General features: G+C 35.6%; 1 protein-coding gene across 2 annotated transcripts; it reads left to right on the forward strand.

Annotated features, from left to right (window-relative positions):
- On the forward strand, window positions 1,928–11,143 carry LOC18780627 (dihydropyrimidinase). 2 transcript variants are annotated; one of them, XM_020561211.1, is made up of 13 exons: window positions 1,928–2,196; window positions 2,304–2,468; window positions 4,282–4,333; window positions 5,102–5,371; window positions 5,475–5,686; window positions 6,451–6,571; window positions 7,304–7,391; window positions 7,496–7,574; window positions 8,057–8,159; window positions 8,247–8,287; window positions 8,394–8,446; window positions 8,537–8,693; window positions 10,762–11,143. In XM_020561211.1, exons 1-13 carry the CDS (start codon window positions 2,104–2,106, stop codon window positions 10,951–10,953), a joined length of 1,626 nt encoding a protein of 541 aa, XP_020416800.1. In that variant the 5' UTR covers window positions 1,928–2,103; the 3' UTR covers window positions 10,954–11,143. The 2 variants fall into 2 exon arrangements, with proteins under 2 accessions (XP_020416800.1, XP_007213812.1); XM_007213750.2 differs by having other exon boundaries at window positions 1,931–2,196; window positions 8,057–8,144.

Consider the following 14,278-nt stretch of genomic DNA (forward strand, 5'->3'; position numbering starts at 1 on the left):
GACGTCATACGTCGAGAAATTTATTTTTACTGTCATGGTATATGAAATTAATACGGCGCGGATTATGAGATTACCGACGTGAATTCCTGTAAAATTATACAACGTTGATTAAGAAGAGTTTGTCGTGGTTAACTACCAGTTAACAAGGCGACAGTTTAGGTAAAACGTCGTCTTTAATTTCTACGTTGGTAGCTTCATACCTACCGTCGTTGTTTTTTGGGGTTAAGAGTTTATGTCTGGAGAAAACATGTTTAACAAGACGGCACTTTGTAAGTTTCAAGCGTCGTGTTCTAAAAATACCCCAACGGATCTCGATTTTTGAGGTGTTTAAGTTACTTATCCACGACAGTTTTTTATTACCGTCGTCTTTCTAAACACAACGACGGTATTTATGTATTTCGTCGTTTTACGGTCGTCTTTTTCCATTTTTGTAGTAGCGATTGCATTCATAATTCATGCATAAAGACAGTCAGCCACAAAGGCCAATACAAAATACAAAGAACCAAATAGGGAAGAGTCCACCTACAACACAATAATCACAAGGGGTTTATAAAAAAACGGAAGAGCCCACCTACAACACGAAGCACACAAGGTGTAGGCCCACTTATACACAGAGCCACATAAATTGGAGCACAAAATCCACAAGCCTAGACAAATCAGGCAAAGGCCACAAGGCACAAAACTACAAACTAGAACTATAACCCTTTAACTCTCACAAGTAAAACCTACAAGTAGAGACTCCAAACATGCAAAAAATTCAAAAAGAGTTGATATACTTATTACAACTCAAAAAACTGCAACACACAACAAGAAAATAAAAGCTGATATGACATCACGTCGTCCCCAAGACAACCAAACAACCAAAAAACTCAATCAAGGCGGCCAAGCACCAAAGTCGAACCAAGAAAAAGGGTAAAAGGCTCAATGAGGGGAAGGGTGGGGAGGAGGGCCAGGGAAAAGCTTGAGGGGATGGGCGAGGGGTGGAAGAGAGTGGGGAGAGAAAGGGAGGGAAAGGGGCGGAGAGGAAATGATATTGGAGAGGAGGAGGGGAGGAGAAGAAAGGAGAAGAGTGGAGAAATGGAGGCCACCGACCCCTAATGGGGACAACGATTGAAACTTTTCTCAGCTTAGGTTTTCTCTCTTAGTTCTTGCTAGTGGATTACTTCCTAACTTGCTATAGGATGTGATAGCTGATAACTCGGTCAACTATTCCTAATCATTGGATGATTTAAAAACAAATCGAGTGGTGAAACTACCATACACACTATGATACATTTACCTACAAGTAATGGGAATAAGAAGAAAAAGGATGATTTTCCTTCTCAACTTTTCCTATGTTTAGTTACACATAAGGAATCATTTAATACGAATGTCCAAAAATCATGAATCGGATAAACTAGGTTGTTCTTGTTGATATGATTCTCATCCTTTATTTATCACATTCATTTTCATTTTATTACCATCACTTATAAGTAAACATGCCATGAGGATGAATGAATTGAAAATTACATAGAATTCTAAAATGACAGAAGTTAGATTTCCATCATTTCAATTTCTAGCAATTGAAGATTTCAGTGTTTGGATTTATGTATGTCGAATTTTGTAAATGGCACTATGGAAATTATGAAATAACGCTCATTTTGGAGGAAATTAAACTCAGGAATTTAATGTCCAAATTTCCACGATTACGCCGGTCATTTAATAAATTCCACATTTAAGTAGCCAAATAAGGGAATTGTCAATTTCTCACGTTAAATTCCCGATTTTTTAGCTAAATTTTGAGTTATTTTCCATCATCCAAAAAGAGGGTAAAAGAGAAAATGTTGGGGAAGGGGAGGAAAGCTAAAGCCTTGTGGAGTTGTTTGGAGAAAAGCAAAACAACAGTTGAGATGGGCAGCACCCACAAATTATAAAGCCTTAGAGAATCTCCAAAGGTTGACCAAAAAAAGAGAAGAAAAGTCCAAAGATTTGAAAAGTATAAAGCCCCAAAGGGCGCTCAAAGCCAAGAAGAGACTTTCAAGAGAGAGAGAGAGAGATCCACTCCCGCATTTCCAGACTTCCAGGATTGAAGTGAAGGAGTAAAGTTTTTCAAGCATCCAATCCATGGCGTACAGCTCCAGTCCTCAACGCCTCCTCCATCTGTTATCTCTCATCCTTCTTCTCTTCGCCTTTTGTTCCATCTCAGAATCAAGCCAGGTACTCCTCGATTCACTCTCCACTTTCTGTTTGGTTCCCGAGAAAAACAAAATAAAAAACAAAAAGTCTTAGTCTTTTGATTATTTTGTTATTTCAACGTGTGTCAGTTTTGCGATGCTGGATTTGGATATGGCGAGTCGTGTGGCGTTTCTTCGTCTTCGTCGACCAAGTTGTTGATCAAAGGCGGAACTGTAGTGAATGCTCATGAGATGGAGGTCGCTGATGTTTATGTGGAGGATGGAATCATTGTTGCTGTTAGGCCTAATATTAAGGTGCAATATTTCAGTCTCTGTTTTCTTTATTCGGTATTTTTGTAAAAATTGGATGAATTTCATTGGTATGTTGTAGTTGAGCTTGCTGGTCATTGATTTTCTAAATCTTTAACCACTATTTTCTTTTTCCAAATATTTTTGTCTCTGCAAATGGGGTGGAGGTTCTAGTTTTTAGTTACTAGAAGTGGCTCATAACTTCTTAAGTAACAAGCTGATATTGGAGGTCTAGTTATAACTTGTAGATAGGATATTGAGATTGGTAGGTTTGATGTATATGCTTGATACTTTGGGGGCCTTAGGGGCAGTGAAGGATGTGGGTTTTGCATTTTCTGTAGTTTTCCAATCCGTGCGGACCTGTTTCCTACTAGTTTCTTTATTAGTTCTGGACTACTGGAGCAATGCAATCCTCTGTCCCCATTTCTTTTCCAACTAATAATACAATTCGTAAACGTGATTATAGGATGAGTTTTTAAATTCATCTCAATCAGTTTTATGGTGTGGTATTTAGGCACAGTGGATATGGTTATCTCTTTTCTTCCTTTCAGTCTCTTGTTATTTTTGGAGAAATTTGAGAGAGGTTTTGTCATGGAAGGTAGTTGAAAAGATTATTTAAATTTTGGTGCAAGGTTGGTTCCTCCCTATGTTCTAAGTTCTTTGTCGATGTGCTTTAATATTGGATTGCCAATTGATGTTGTGTTAAAGAGAATATAGAAGTGTATATAAGGGGCAAGGCAGCTCTTATTAAGAGTTTCATCCTGAGGTTTTCCAATCAAATCCATGCAAAAGGAGTGCCTAAGATGTGATTGAGATTTTCTTGTGGATGAAATGTATGCGGTGTTGATTTTGGCATTAGTGAGGATGCTTTGGCAAAAGGATATTTTCAAAAAAATCATTTCATGATGAGGATGAGGCCTGCAGACGTGGTTAGTTATATGGTCTGGTCTTTTGTAAAACCTCACTGGTTCCAAAGCTTGCAGATTAGTCCTGATTCTTGTGGCAGAGTATCCTGTCTACTAAAGATTTTGAAAAAGTTGTTTTCTTAGAAGAAATTGCCTTTTCTTTTATGTAAAATAATCATGGATATTTTTGATCTCTTGCATAAACTTAAGATGGTGGTCTAGGAAGCATGGATGTCTATGACCAGGAGATACCTATAGATAAATTCATTTTTATGTAGAATTGACAAGGACAAACTATAACTCTAGTCACACTATATATTAATTAAGTTTAAGTTGACTTTTAACTTTTGTATATATAATGAGATTTTTCTTATATAAAGCCAATGTCAAAATATATGTATAATAGACAACTTTTATGACCAATCTTTGGTTCGCTCAAATCATTCTCCTGTAAATTAGTGTTTGAGAGAACATTAAAACTGATGATTTTCAAACTATTTTCAGTTACAATATCATAAAATTAGAGAATGGAATACAATACTTCTTCCAAAATCTCATAAATCATGAAATTATTAGTACAACCCCACTAACTCTAGAATTTGGAGAAAAACTTTGGTTCCCGAAGATCAATCTTATATGAATTTGAATGAAATAGTAATTGCACTTGCAGTATCACAGAAAATGAAGTGCTCTGTATCCGATTTTGGGGGTATATATTTATTGAAATGAAAGTGTAATGGTCTTGATCTAAATTACTCAGAGCGATGTAGAGAATGTTATCTATCTAAGTCACTTTTCATTTGTGCTGAGTTCTTTATCTCCTATTTACTCTTTATATTATCTTTTATTTCTTTATGCTCTACTTGATTTGATGCCATATCACCCTGTCTTTTTAAAAAAATTGCCATTGGCAGGTTGGTGATGATGTCACTGTGCTTGAGGCCACTGGAAAGTTTGTCATGCCAGGTTAGTTTCATACGACACCTATGTGATAGATTACTACAGCTTTTAACTATTCGGAGTCGGGGGAGTCTATAATAAGGGACACAATGTGCAAGTCATGAATGATGTAGGATATGGGTGAATTGAGTATTTAGGTAGTTTGGTGGAAGCGAAAACAATGGAAAACAGAAAATAGAACAAAAAGGGATTGGTCTGGAATCACTCCAGGGGTTTGGCTTCACACCAAGTAGTCTCCAATCTCTGGAAAATAAGCTTTTCTTTATATCTCAACAACTCAACTCCATAATGAATTACATAGACTGGGTATTTATAATAATCTAACCCTAGAGTGAAAAGAAAAATTAAACTTATTCTAGGAAAGAAATCCTAATCCAAATAAAATAGGAAACTTAGAAATCCTACTGAAATCTGGAAAAACTAAAAATCCTAATGAAATCTGGAAAACTTAGAGAACCTAGGAACTAACAAATAAATTAGGAAACTAATTAATAATTCCCTCTTCCATCTCTTTCGTTTGTAAACCCTAATGGGTTTGACAAAGATGTCCTCATCAATGAATAAAAGTTTTATGTTTAAAGGTCCCAATACTGTTTTCTGCACAGGCTTCACCTTTTGGGGTCTATCATGTTGTTTCAAGCTTTTCTTGTTATGTATACTGGTATTTGGATTTCTATTCTTCATTATTAAATATCCCCTAATAGTGAAATATGACTGTCGTTCTTTAGGGGCCAATCTGTGTTCTCTAAACTTTAATTTGTTTAACATTAACAGGAGGCATTGATCCTCATACCCACCTAGACATGGAGTTCATGGGTTCAGGAACCATTGATGATTTCTTCAGTGGTCAGGCTGCGGCGTTAGCTGGTGGAACAACAATGCACATTGACTTTGTTATACCAGTTAATGGAAGTTTATTGTCAGGATTAGAAGCTTATGAAAAAAAGTCTAAGAAGTCCTGCATGGATTATGGTTTCCATATGGCAATTACAAAATGGGATGAAGTTGTTTCAAAAGAAATGGAAATAATGGTCAATGAGAAAGGTCAGTCATATGTATTTCCAGGTTTTATTGAGTGAGCTTAATTGTTGGCCATGCTAAGTTTTATGAAATTGATTTGTATTTACAATTTGTGAACTTAATTCAGGTATAAACTCTTTCAAGTTTTTCATGGCATACAAGGGGTCTTTTATGATCAATGATGAGCTTCTGCTACAAGCATTCAAAAAGTGCAAGTCTCTTGGTGCGTTAGCTATGGTTCATGCAGAAAATGGAGATGCTGTATATGAAGGACAGAGAAGAATGATAGAACTTGGTATTACTGGTCCAGAGGGACATGCTCTTTCAAGGCCCCCAGTGGTAATTATAGAAATAAATTCATGGTGCAAACATAACTTGGATAAGATGAAAGCGTGGTTTTTTTTTCTTCCTATTATGCAAACATAACTTTGATATTAATTAGTAATTATTAAATGCGCATTTGTTATGCTGTAATATTTAATGCCTCTATGCATTGCCTTGTAGCAACCTTAACATAATAGTTATTAATCTTACAATTCAATAGTACTTTATATTCCATATCTACCTGGTATGAATATTTTATTTTTATTTATCAGTCCGTATTTTTATGGGTAAACTTTCTTCTGCAATCATGACATAGATATGGTAGCAATCCTAATTCTGGGTGAGGCTCTTGTTTCTTTCTTTGAAACTAAGAAGATGTTCTCGTTCTTACTATATTGGAAAAACTAGTTAAAAACTTTCTTAGAGATTGAGGAAAGATGCCCATCCAGTTATGCTGTTTTCATGTTATCAGGTTGAACTTTTGTAAAAGAGTTTGGTTTTGTGGCCCTCACTGTTTTAGAAAGACTACAACAAGTAGGATACATGCTTCTAATCTGATCCCCTTTGCAGCTGCATGCAAAGTAATGATTGTCTAAAATTTGGTCCTTTAGTAATGAATATGCAATTATTTAGGCAGGTATCTTTTTATGCTGATGTCATATTAATGGAAATTCATTTGTTATATTTGTTCTGTGGTTCTTTAAATTATCTAATAGCTATTTGCAAGTATGTTAATGAGCATATGATCAATGTCTGATTCAACTTAAATAACAATGCAGCTGGAAGGAGAAGCAACTGCTCGAGCAATTAAACTCGCAGGTTTTGTGAACACTCCCCTCTATGTAGTTCACGTGATGAGCATTGATGCTATGGAAGAAATTTCTAAAGCTCGTAAATCAGGTTCTTTGTGTTTTACATTTCTTGCTCTGCTGATAAATTTAGCAGGACTATGTTTTTTTCTTTTTTCGATTGGGGACTATCTTGTTATTGATAACTAGAATTTCTACTATTTCATTGGTTTGTTTATTTAGTTACAATTTGTGTAAATAAGCATTAAACTCTCCTTTTTTTCTCAGAACTATACATTAATTGCCTAAGTAAATAGCTTCAGCAGTTGGTCTTGGTATACAACAAATTCATTCTCTAACATTACCGGGTCATGCCGGAATCATGTTCAACCACCCTTTCCCAAGGTTCCATAGTGTGCTGTGGACTGACTCTATATCACCTGTATTTTGTATCCTAATTCAATGACAAACAGGTACCAATTTCCAAAAATTTTGATTTGTTGAAGTGGCGTCACAAAGAATATGCTGCAAGAGTTTATGATACCCAGCCAGCGTGCATTTTAGCAACTGCAAAGAATTTCTTATATAATTGTCAATTCTGATATGTGTTGATTCATGGTAGCATAGAGACCAAAAAGCTCAAACGAAGGCTAATAGAAAGAACACAATGAACAAACTGTAAAAGAAACTTATGGACAGACTTCCACAAATACGTGTATTAATAAAGATAGATGAAGCTGATTAAGATGGCATATAAACTCTAGACATTTTTCCAGACAGTATCCTGTTTCTTTTTTACCTATCATTTTGGGAAGGGAAAAAAAATGACTCTCTTAAACTGCAGGGCTGAAGGTTATTGGAGAACCAGTAGTTTCTGGGTTAGTGCTGAATGATTCTTGGCTTTGGGATCCTGACTTTATCACTGCCGCTAAGTAGGAGGCTGCACTTTTTGTTATAGTCTTCTTTATTGAATTTTTTCAATGTTCTGTCAGTCAAATAGAGCCATGTTAAGCATAGCCGCCTTCTGAAAATTCAGGTATGTCATGAGTCCCCCTATAAGGGCCGCAGGACATGGCAAAGCCCTTCAAGCTGCTCTTTCAATGGGAACTCTGCAGGTGTCTCTCTTATTCAACCTTATTTAAGAATTATATAAGAATTATCTGATTTGGTCCATATTGCTTTTTGGTACTGCAATGATTTATTTCATAGCTTTGAAAGGATGGGGAGAACTAGTAAGGAGTTATTGTAAATGATGAGACAAGTTTATGATTGTCCATTGACATTGTATTCATAACCAGACTTTGATAAAACATGACGGGACATATACTATTCAGCTGCCTAAACTTTTGTTTGTTTTTCATAGCTTTGAAAGGATGGGGACAACTACTAAGGAGTTATTGTAAATGGAGACAAGTTTATGGTTGTCCCTTGACATTGTATTCAGAACCAGATTTTGATCAAACATGAGGGGATATATACTATTCAGCTGCCTAAACTTTTGTTTTTTTTGTGTGTGGGTAATTTAGCTACCTGAACTTAATGGTGAACATATTTGTTTTAAGAAAGTATAGATTGACCTAGATTTTGCAATGTGCAGCTTGTAGGAACCGATCATTGTACCTTCAACTCAACACAGAAAGCTCTTGGAATTGATGATTTCCAGAAAATTCCAAATGGTGTCAATGGTAGTCACAGAAATGGTCTTTGATATTGTTCAACTAAGATATATGCTCTGTTTTCTATGACAATTTCAGTTTCTAATACTTAACACGGCAACTGGAAATTAGGTATTGAGGAGAGGATGCATCTTGTATGGGATACAATGGTGGTAAGCGGCCATAAAATTCCTGCTCATCCCCTAAATAAGCAGCTTAAATTAGAATCAGTGTTTTGGATAATCTTTTATTTTTTTAAATTTCTGTGCCTACTTTCAGGAATCCGGTCAAATTTCTGTTACTGACTATGTCCGGGTGACAAGTACCGAATGGTATTCTTGCAGCGAATTGTGTTTACTATAAATTCCCATTATGCTGCCTAAAGTACGTTAAAATGATTTCAACGTCCACAAAATTTTCAGTGCTAGGATTTTCAATATATATCCGAGGAAGGGAGCAATTCGTGCCGGTTCGGATGCAGATATAATTATACTCAATCCGAACTCAAGCTTTGAAATAAGTGCAAAGTCCCACCACTCTAGATCTGATACCAATGTCTACGAGGGATGGAGAGGGAAGGTAATATTTGTCACACAAAGGATTTTATTTTTCCATAAGATAGTATGTTATTACTTTAGAATTAGGAAGCTACTGCTCCCTCTTTGGGGAGACCTTGGTGGCTATGATCTACTGACATGGATACGTGTGTCAAGTGTTGACTTGGATTTGTGGTATCTGATCTGAGCAAGAAACAAAAATGAGATGAGGTGTCTGAAATGGCATATATTATATGTGTGTGTATTAAATGCATTCCCAGATAATGGATACTATTAAATGCAATTTGAAACAAATTGTTTGATGTCAAACCCATATGTGATACAACGAATTTGATATTGAACTGATTCTGTATCTAGCAGCCTAAATGGCCTTTAAAATTAGACTTGGTCATTTTGGAATTAGTTTTATCTGGGATTGTGGATTTTAATTTAATACTTCCTTTTAGTAGCCAAAAAACTATTTTTTAACATAAGTTCTCCTTCATTAAAAAGATTCATGTAGGTAGAATTGAAAAGAGCATTATTAAAATTTTGAAGTCCCATTGTTGGGTCAAAATAAGTAAAACAATTGCTGTAGGAGTTTGATATCTCGTGTAAAATTCCTGCAATCATGACAATTGACTAGACTAAGTAACACTAAAGTGCAATTATAGCTTTCAAAATCTACATGGTAATCATAATATATTGAAGAAAATTATCTATTTAGATAATAGTAAATATGTCAAAGTTCAAATCCCTCTTTTATTTATTTATTATTTATGTTTGAATAATGAAATGTATATGTGGATTTTATTAACATATCGAATTAATATTTTTTTTTCTAAAGTTAAATTAAACAATTTACACTAAAAGCTCCGATCCAATTCACTTCATTCAGATTTACATTACACCTAAGCTGCTTGACTTAGTAGTTAATATAGTTAGGCTGTTTTTAGCCAAAATTTAGACAGCCTCGTATTCATCAAAATAAGAAGAGAATACAATGTTAATTTCAAGAATTGGCTGGTTAACTTATGCAAAGCAGCACGTGTTTATTCTGTTTATATTTCTAATTTTCAGTCTATTTGAGGCATATAAGAATTATCGGTGGCATTAATGCACTTTTATTTTACATTTTAATGCATTATATGATTGGACATGACCATGACAGCCTACTTTTCTCTTTGTCTTCTATTTTATTCTATCACTGCAAATAACAACCACTTCAAAAAGATATTGAATATTAAGAACGTTGGTCTTCTCAAATGCAACATTTTGATGTAGCAGGAATAGATACTTCCTAAGGTTTTTCCAATTCGACTAGAATTTTGCTATTTTCTTTTTACGAAATTCTATGTTTCCTTTAGCCTAAGGATTTTTCGCTTATTTATGCCCCTTTTTTCTCAAAAAAGGATGTTTAGCGTATTTAAATGGTGTTCTAAAGATAGATTTGTTTCTTTTCTGCTACCATTATTCTTGGTATTTTATTGGTGAATCAACAAGGTTGGTACCATAGTTTTGACCTCACTTTATTCCTTGAGGACGTCCAAAAGGGGAGAGCCCATTATCTTCCATATATAATGGCCATCCTCACCCTCTCATCGGAACTCTCTTGGATTCACTCTCTCAAAAGTCTCTCATGCCTCAATGTAAATATAACACTCATTACATAGTGAAAACTGACATGGATGTAGCACGAATTCGGTGAGCCATGATAAATCTCGTGTGTTCTTGGTGTGATTATGTGATTCACGGTTTTTAAGTTCTATTCACAGTATTTTCATGGGAAAATCAACAGGTTCCAAGGAAGATTGTGGATTGTTATATCTTTTTTATTGTAGTTATATGCTTCCCTGTATTATCCTTCTATTCTTTGCCCCCGTGTGTGGTATTTTCCCCTCAAACTTTTCTCCAGTTTGTACATACACAACAAAATATACTTGCATTCATAAAGTTTCATTCTTATACGTGTGTGTGTGGATTGAGCTTGTACAAAGCCTGTGTAATACTGTGCGTGCATTCATGTGGCATTTTTATGGTATGCCAGACATTAAAAGTTCATATTACATTTTTTCTGGGAAGGTTGAAGTGACAATGTTCTATTTTCGCAGGGAAAGGTTGAAGTGACCATTTCTGGTGGAAGGGTTGTTTGGTTAAATGATGAGTTGAAGGTTTTTCCTGGTTCTGGCAAGTATGTAGAAATGCGACCTTTCAGTTATCTTTTCAATGGAATTGGCAAGGCAGATGCAAAGTATCTATCTTCTCTTAAAGCCCCTGTAAAGCGTTTCAGAGCTACCACATAAAAAGCTCAGGTACTTCTTTCCTTTTCGACTATTATTATTTAAACTTGAGGTGTAAATGGACATGATGCTCCTGTATATATGGCAAATGGTTTGAATAATAAGATCAAAGTTTCTATTTTTGTTGTACCATGTACGTGAATTCACTTTAAAGTCAATAAATAATATTCTTGTTGCAGTTTGCAGTTGGCAATTTATTTGAATGGATAAGTTTATATTAACCAACTTCATTTGTGTCGTAACTTACTTTGTTAATGATATAGGCTGTTGACGATGTGTTACATTTGTTTAATGTAAGTGTTGGATTGTCTTAATTGAAGGCTCATTGTGTTGGCTTCATTTGGGGCTGGTTCTTTGTAGAGCATAATACTAGGGAGAAGTGATTTGTTGGTTTTCTAATATAAACATGTATGCACTCTATTGACCAGGAACACAATACCATGATCTTCTTATTCTTCTGACTTTTATTTCCAACTTGCTTTCATGGCATTGTGCCACCTTTCTCGGTCTCTCTTTTCAGCCATCACTTGCCACCACCGTTCTCTCTCCCTCTGATTCCACACTGGTTTCCATTTTCTTTACAGTGCTTTCTTTCTAAAATCACTGGTTCTGAGAGAAGCACGAAATGTAAGCTCACATTTCTTAGCATTGTTTCATAATATGGATTTTAACCAACAGCCCCATCATTAGCCTACTGCATCTTTCCCATTTTTTTGATCCATCAAGCGATTGCATCTTTAGTTATCATTGGTATTCTTTCATGTCCAAAAGGAAAAGGGATGTCTGGGAGCTGTTTGCTGGATTGGAAAGAGAGTACTTGGGTTCTTCCAATAACTAAACAGTATATCATGACTGAATCTAACTGGGGTTTGTGGTGGTGGAGGAATTGGATTGGAAAAAAGAGGGCCCTGAGCTTTTTTGTTGATATGGGTTGTCTAGTTGGGCTTAATTATATTTGGGCAAGGCCCTTACCATGGAAGTTGAAGCCCTAAAAGAACAAAGTTCCAAGGACCATAGAGAAGACCTCCTCTGAAGGACCTCAAATCTTCACAATGAGGAATATAAGAGGAAGCAGCCTTAGAAGTTTATCAGAGCTGTAGCAAAGAGAGTTTGAATATCCGATCCCGAATTTGAAATACATTAGATGATGATGAGCATACTTTGGATTTTGTTGGGCCTCGCCAAGTTCAATTGATAATTGCTACTGGAGTCTTTGACGTTATTTAAGTTAGGGGTATTTCTTGAGAAAAAAAGAAGATGAAGTTTTCTTGGTAAACGTTGTCTGCCTGCAAAGAAACTGAAGTATATTTCTGTTCTTGTTATTGTTTATTCTTTGAATCCGTAACGTATGATTGAGAAAGACTTATTTTCCATGACTGCTTGAACCATGTTACACTGCTGCCGCCACATTTGTGTTTACAGCTGTTATTTGGCCTTTGATATCAATTTGTTATTTATTTTTTCTGAGGCCTTGAATCAAATCATGTCTAACGGTGGTGAGAGGTCTTGAAGGAGATGGGAGGAAGAGTCAGACAGGAGTGTAAGAGTCAGTTACAAACACTTAAGTAGAGATTTTAGAATTGAACAAAAGGTTTAAATACTTGAGATAGATGACATATCGTACGCAGCAGCAATGAAGATTACCGAGAGTTCGCTTCTGGGCATCCTTGTGGGCTTCAGTTTCTTTAGATTTTGGAGGACTGGTCCTTTTGGGAGGCTGTTGCTAATTAGTTTTGTTTCCATTGGCTTCGGTTTGTTGATTGTTTAGTTGGCTGAAGTCTTGGGCACATCTTGTCCCCTGCGCTGTACATTCTAATGTACCTTTTGTATTTTTATCAAAAACAAAAAGTTATGGGCATTTCACTACTTTTTTTAACTAGGGTTTCTCTTAAGTTACATTGTTGTAATCGTTCAGCAAAGATTTTGGACAATTGAATGAAGATGCAGCAGTTTTGCTTCTCTCTAGGTTTGTGTGGTGCAACCTAATCTTAGGTGTGTTGCAAGGCCTCTAGGAGTGATTCGTAGAACCGTATTGCTGTGATGCTGCTAGTGGTTTATATCTTTTTTTTTACAATTTTCGCTTCTTGTTTCATAAAATCCGTATGGATCTCACTTACCAGACTTACAGCAATGAGAATACCTAATTTAAACAAAGAGGAGCCTTTCTACATACTATTCCTCTTTGCTCGTTATCAGTTTTGGGATCAAAGCCTGGTTGAGGTCATGTTTACATAATGAGGAAGGGATTTTAATGGAAGATCATAATTGAACGAGATGAGATGATGTTCCACATATTGAGCAACTTAGGCACTGAACTCCCGAATTGACAACAGGGATACTGAAAGTCTTCAATCCACTGATGATTCAGCAGGCCAAGAACAAATAAGCAGCCAAAGTTCAGGAATTCAAGGTTTGAAGGTTAAAGCTCGAAGTTGAAGTCAAAGCTACATTGAGGTTTCTAAGTCATTACTTATCCTTAGGAAAGGTAAGTAAGACTTAGAGCCTCTTTCATATTCAGTGGTTATTTAGATGCATTATGCATGTCTACATGTTCATTCTTAAATTAATGCATATTTCTAAATGTACATTGGATTGAAATTTAAGTCTGGGCTTTATAGTACAAAACCTGTTTCTCCAATTCTTTCCCATTGTGCACGAACGAAAAAGGGTTTGTGCATCCGTAGCTTTTTGAGTGATTTTTCTTCCATGAACTTCTAGGTTTTTCTGCATACATCTTTGAGTAGTTCATGGTGCATATCATTCAAGTTCAGTAGATTGTTCCATGTGAAATCTACTGAAGCTGTCACATCCATCATCCTTCTACACTTGAGGTTGTGACATGTGCCTTCTCAATAAGACAAGTCTAGGTGAGTTCATGCTTCAAGGCGATTGACAAACTCATAGAATTCTGTGCTGGTTTTGGAAGAGATGATAGTTCATGAAGTTTGCGTGGTTGAAGTAGTAGAAAAGGAGCGTAGGGTTTGGCTGCCTCCTCGAATCTAGTGAGATAAGTAGAAATAGTCTCTTATATATTGCTTTCTAACCAATGTATTGATTCTTATTGGTCCGGGTCTCGTGGTTTTTCCCTGGGAAGATTTTACACATAACAAATCTTGTGTGCAATTTATGGCTAGTTTGGGATTGCTGTCACTTAAAAAAAAAAGTTGCTTTTGCTGTGCTTTAAAAATAATTAGTTGTAAAATAAAGCAACTTCATGTTTGGTAAATAATTCTTTTAAAGTGTTAGTACAAAAAGTAGTATCAAAACTGTTTGGTAAATTTTAATATAAAAATGTTGTAATTGTTAATACTGACTCAAATAGATATGA

This window comes from Prunus persica, chromosome G4 (assembly GCF_000346465.2).
Source record: "Prunus persica cultivar Lovell chromosome G4, Prunus_persica_NCBIv2, whole genome shotgun sequence".
Lineage (NCBI taxonomy): Eukaryota > Viridiplantae > Streptophyta > Magnoliopsida > Rosales > Rosaceae > Prunus > Prunus persica.

Bases quoted from the DNA above. Each gene is read 5' to 3' on its own strand.
- LOC18780627 (XM_020561211.1), top strand. From the start codon at position 2,104: ATGGCGTACAGCTCCAGTCCTCAACGCCTCCTCCATCTGTTATCTCTC. The intron at 6,572-7,303 runs GTTCTTTGTGTT...CTTAAACTGCAG, and splicing joins TTCTAAAGCTCGTAAATCAG to GGCTGAAGGTTATTGGAGAA. The intron at 8,288-8,393 runs GTAAGCGGCCAT...GCCTACTTTCAG, and splicing joins TTGTATGGGATACAATGGTG to GAATCCGGTCAAATTTCTGT.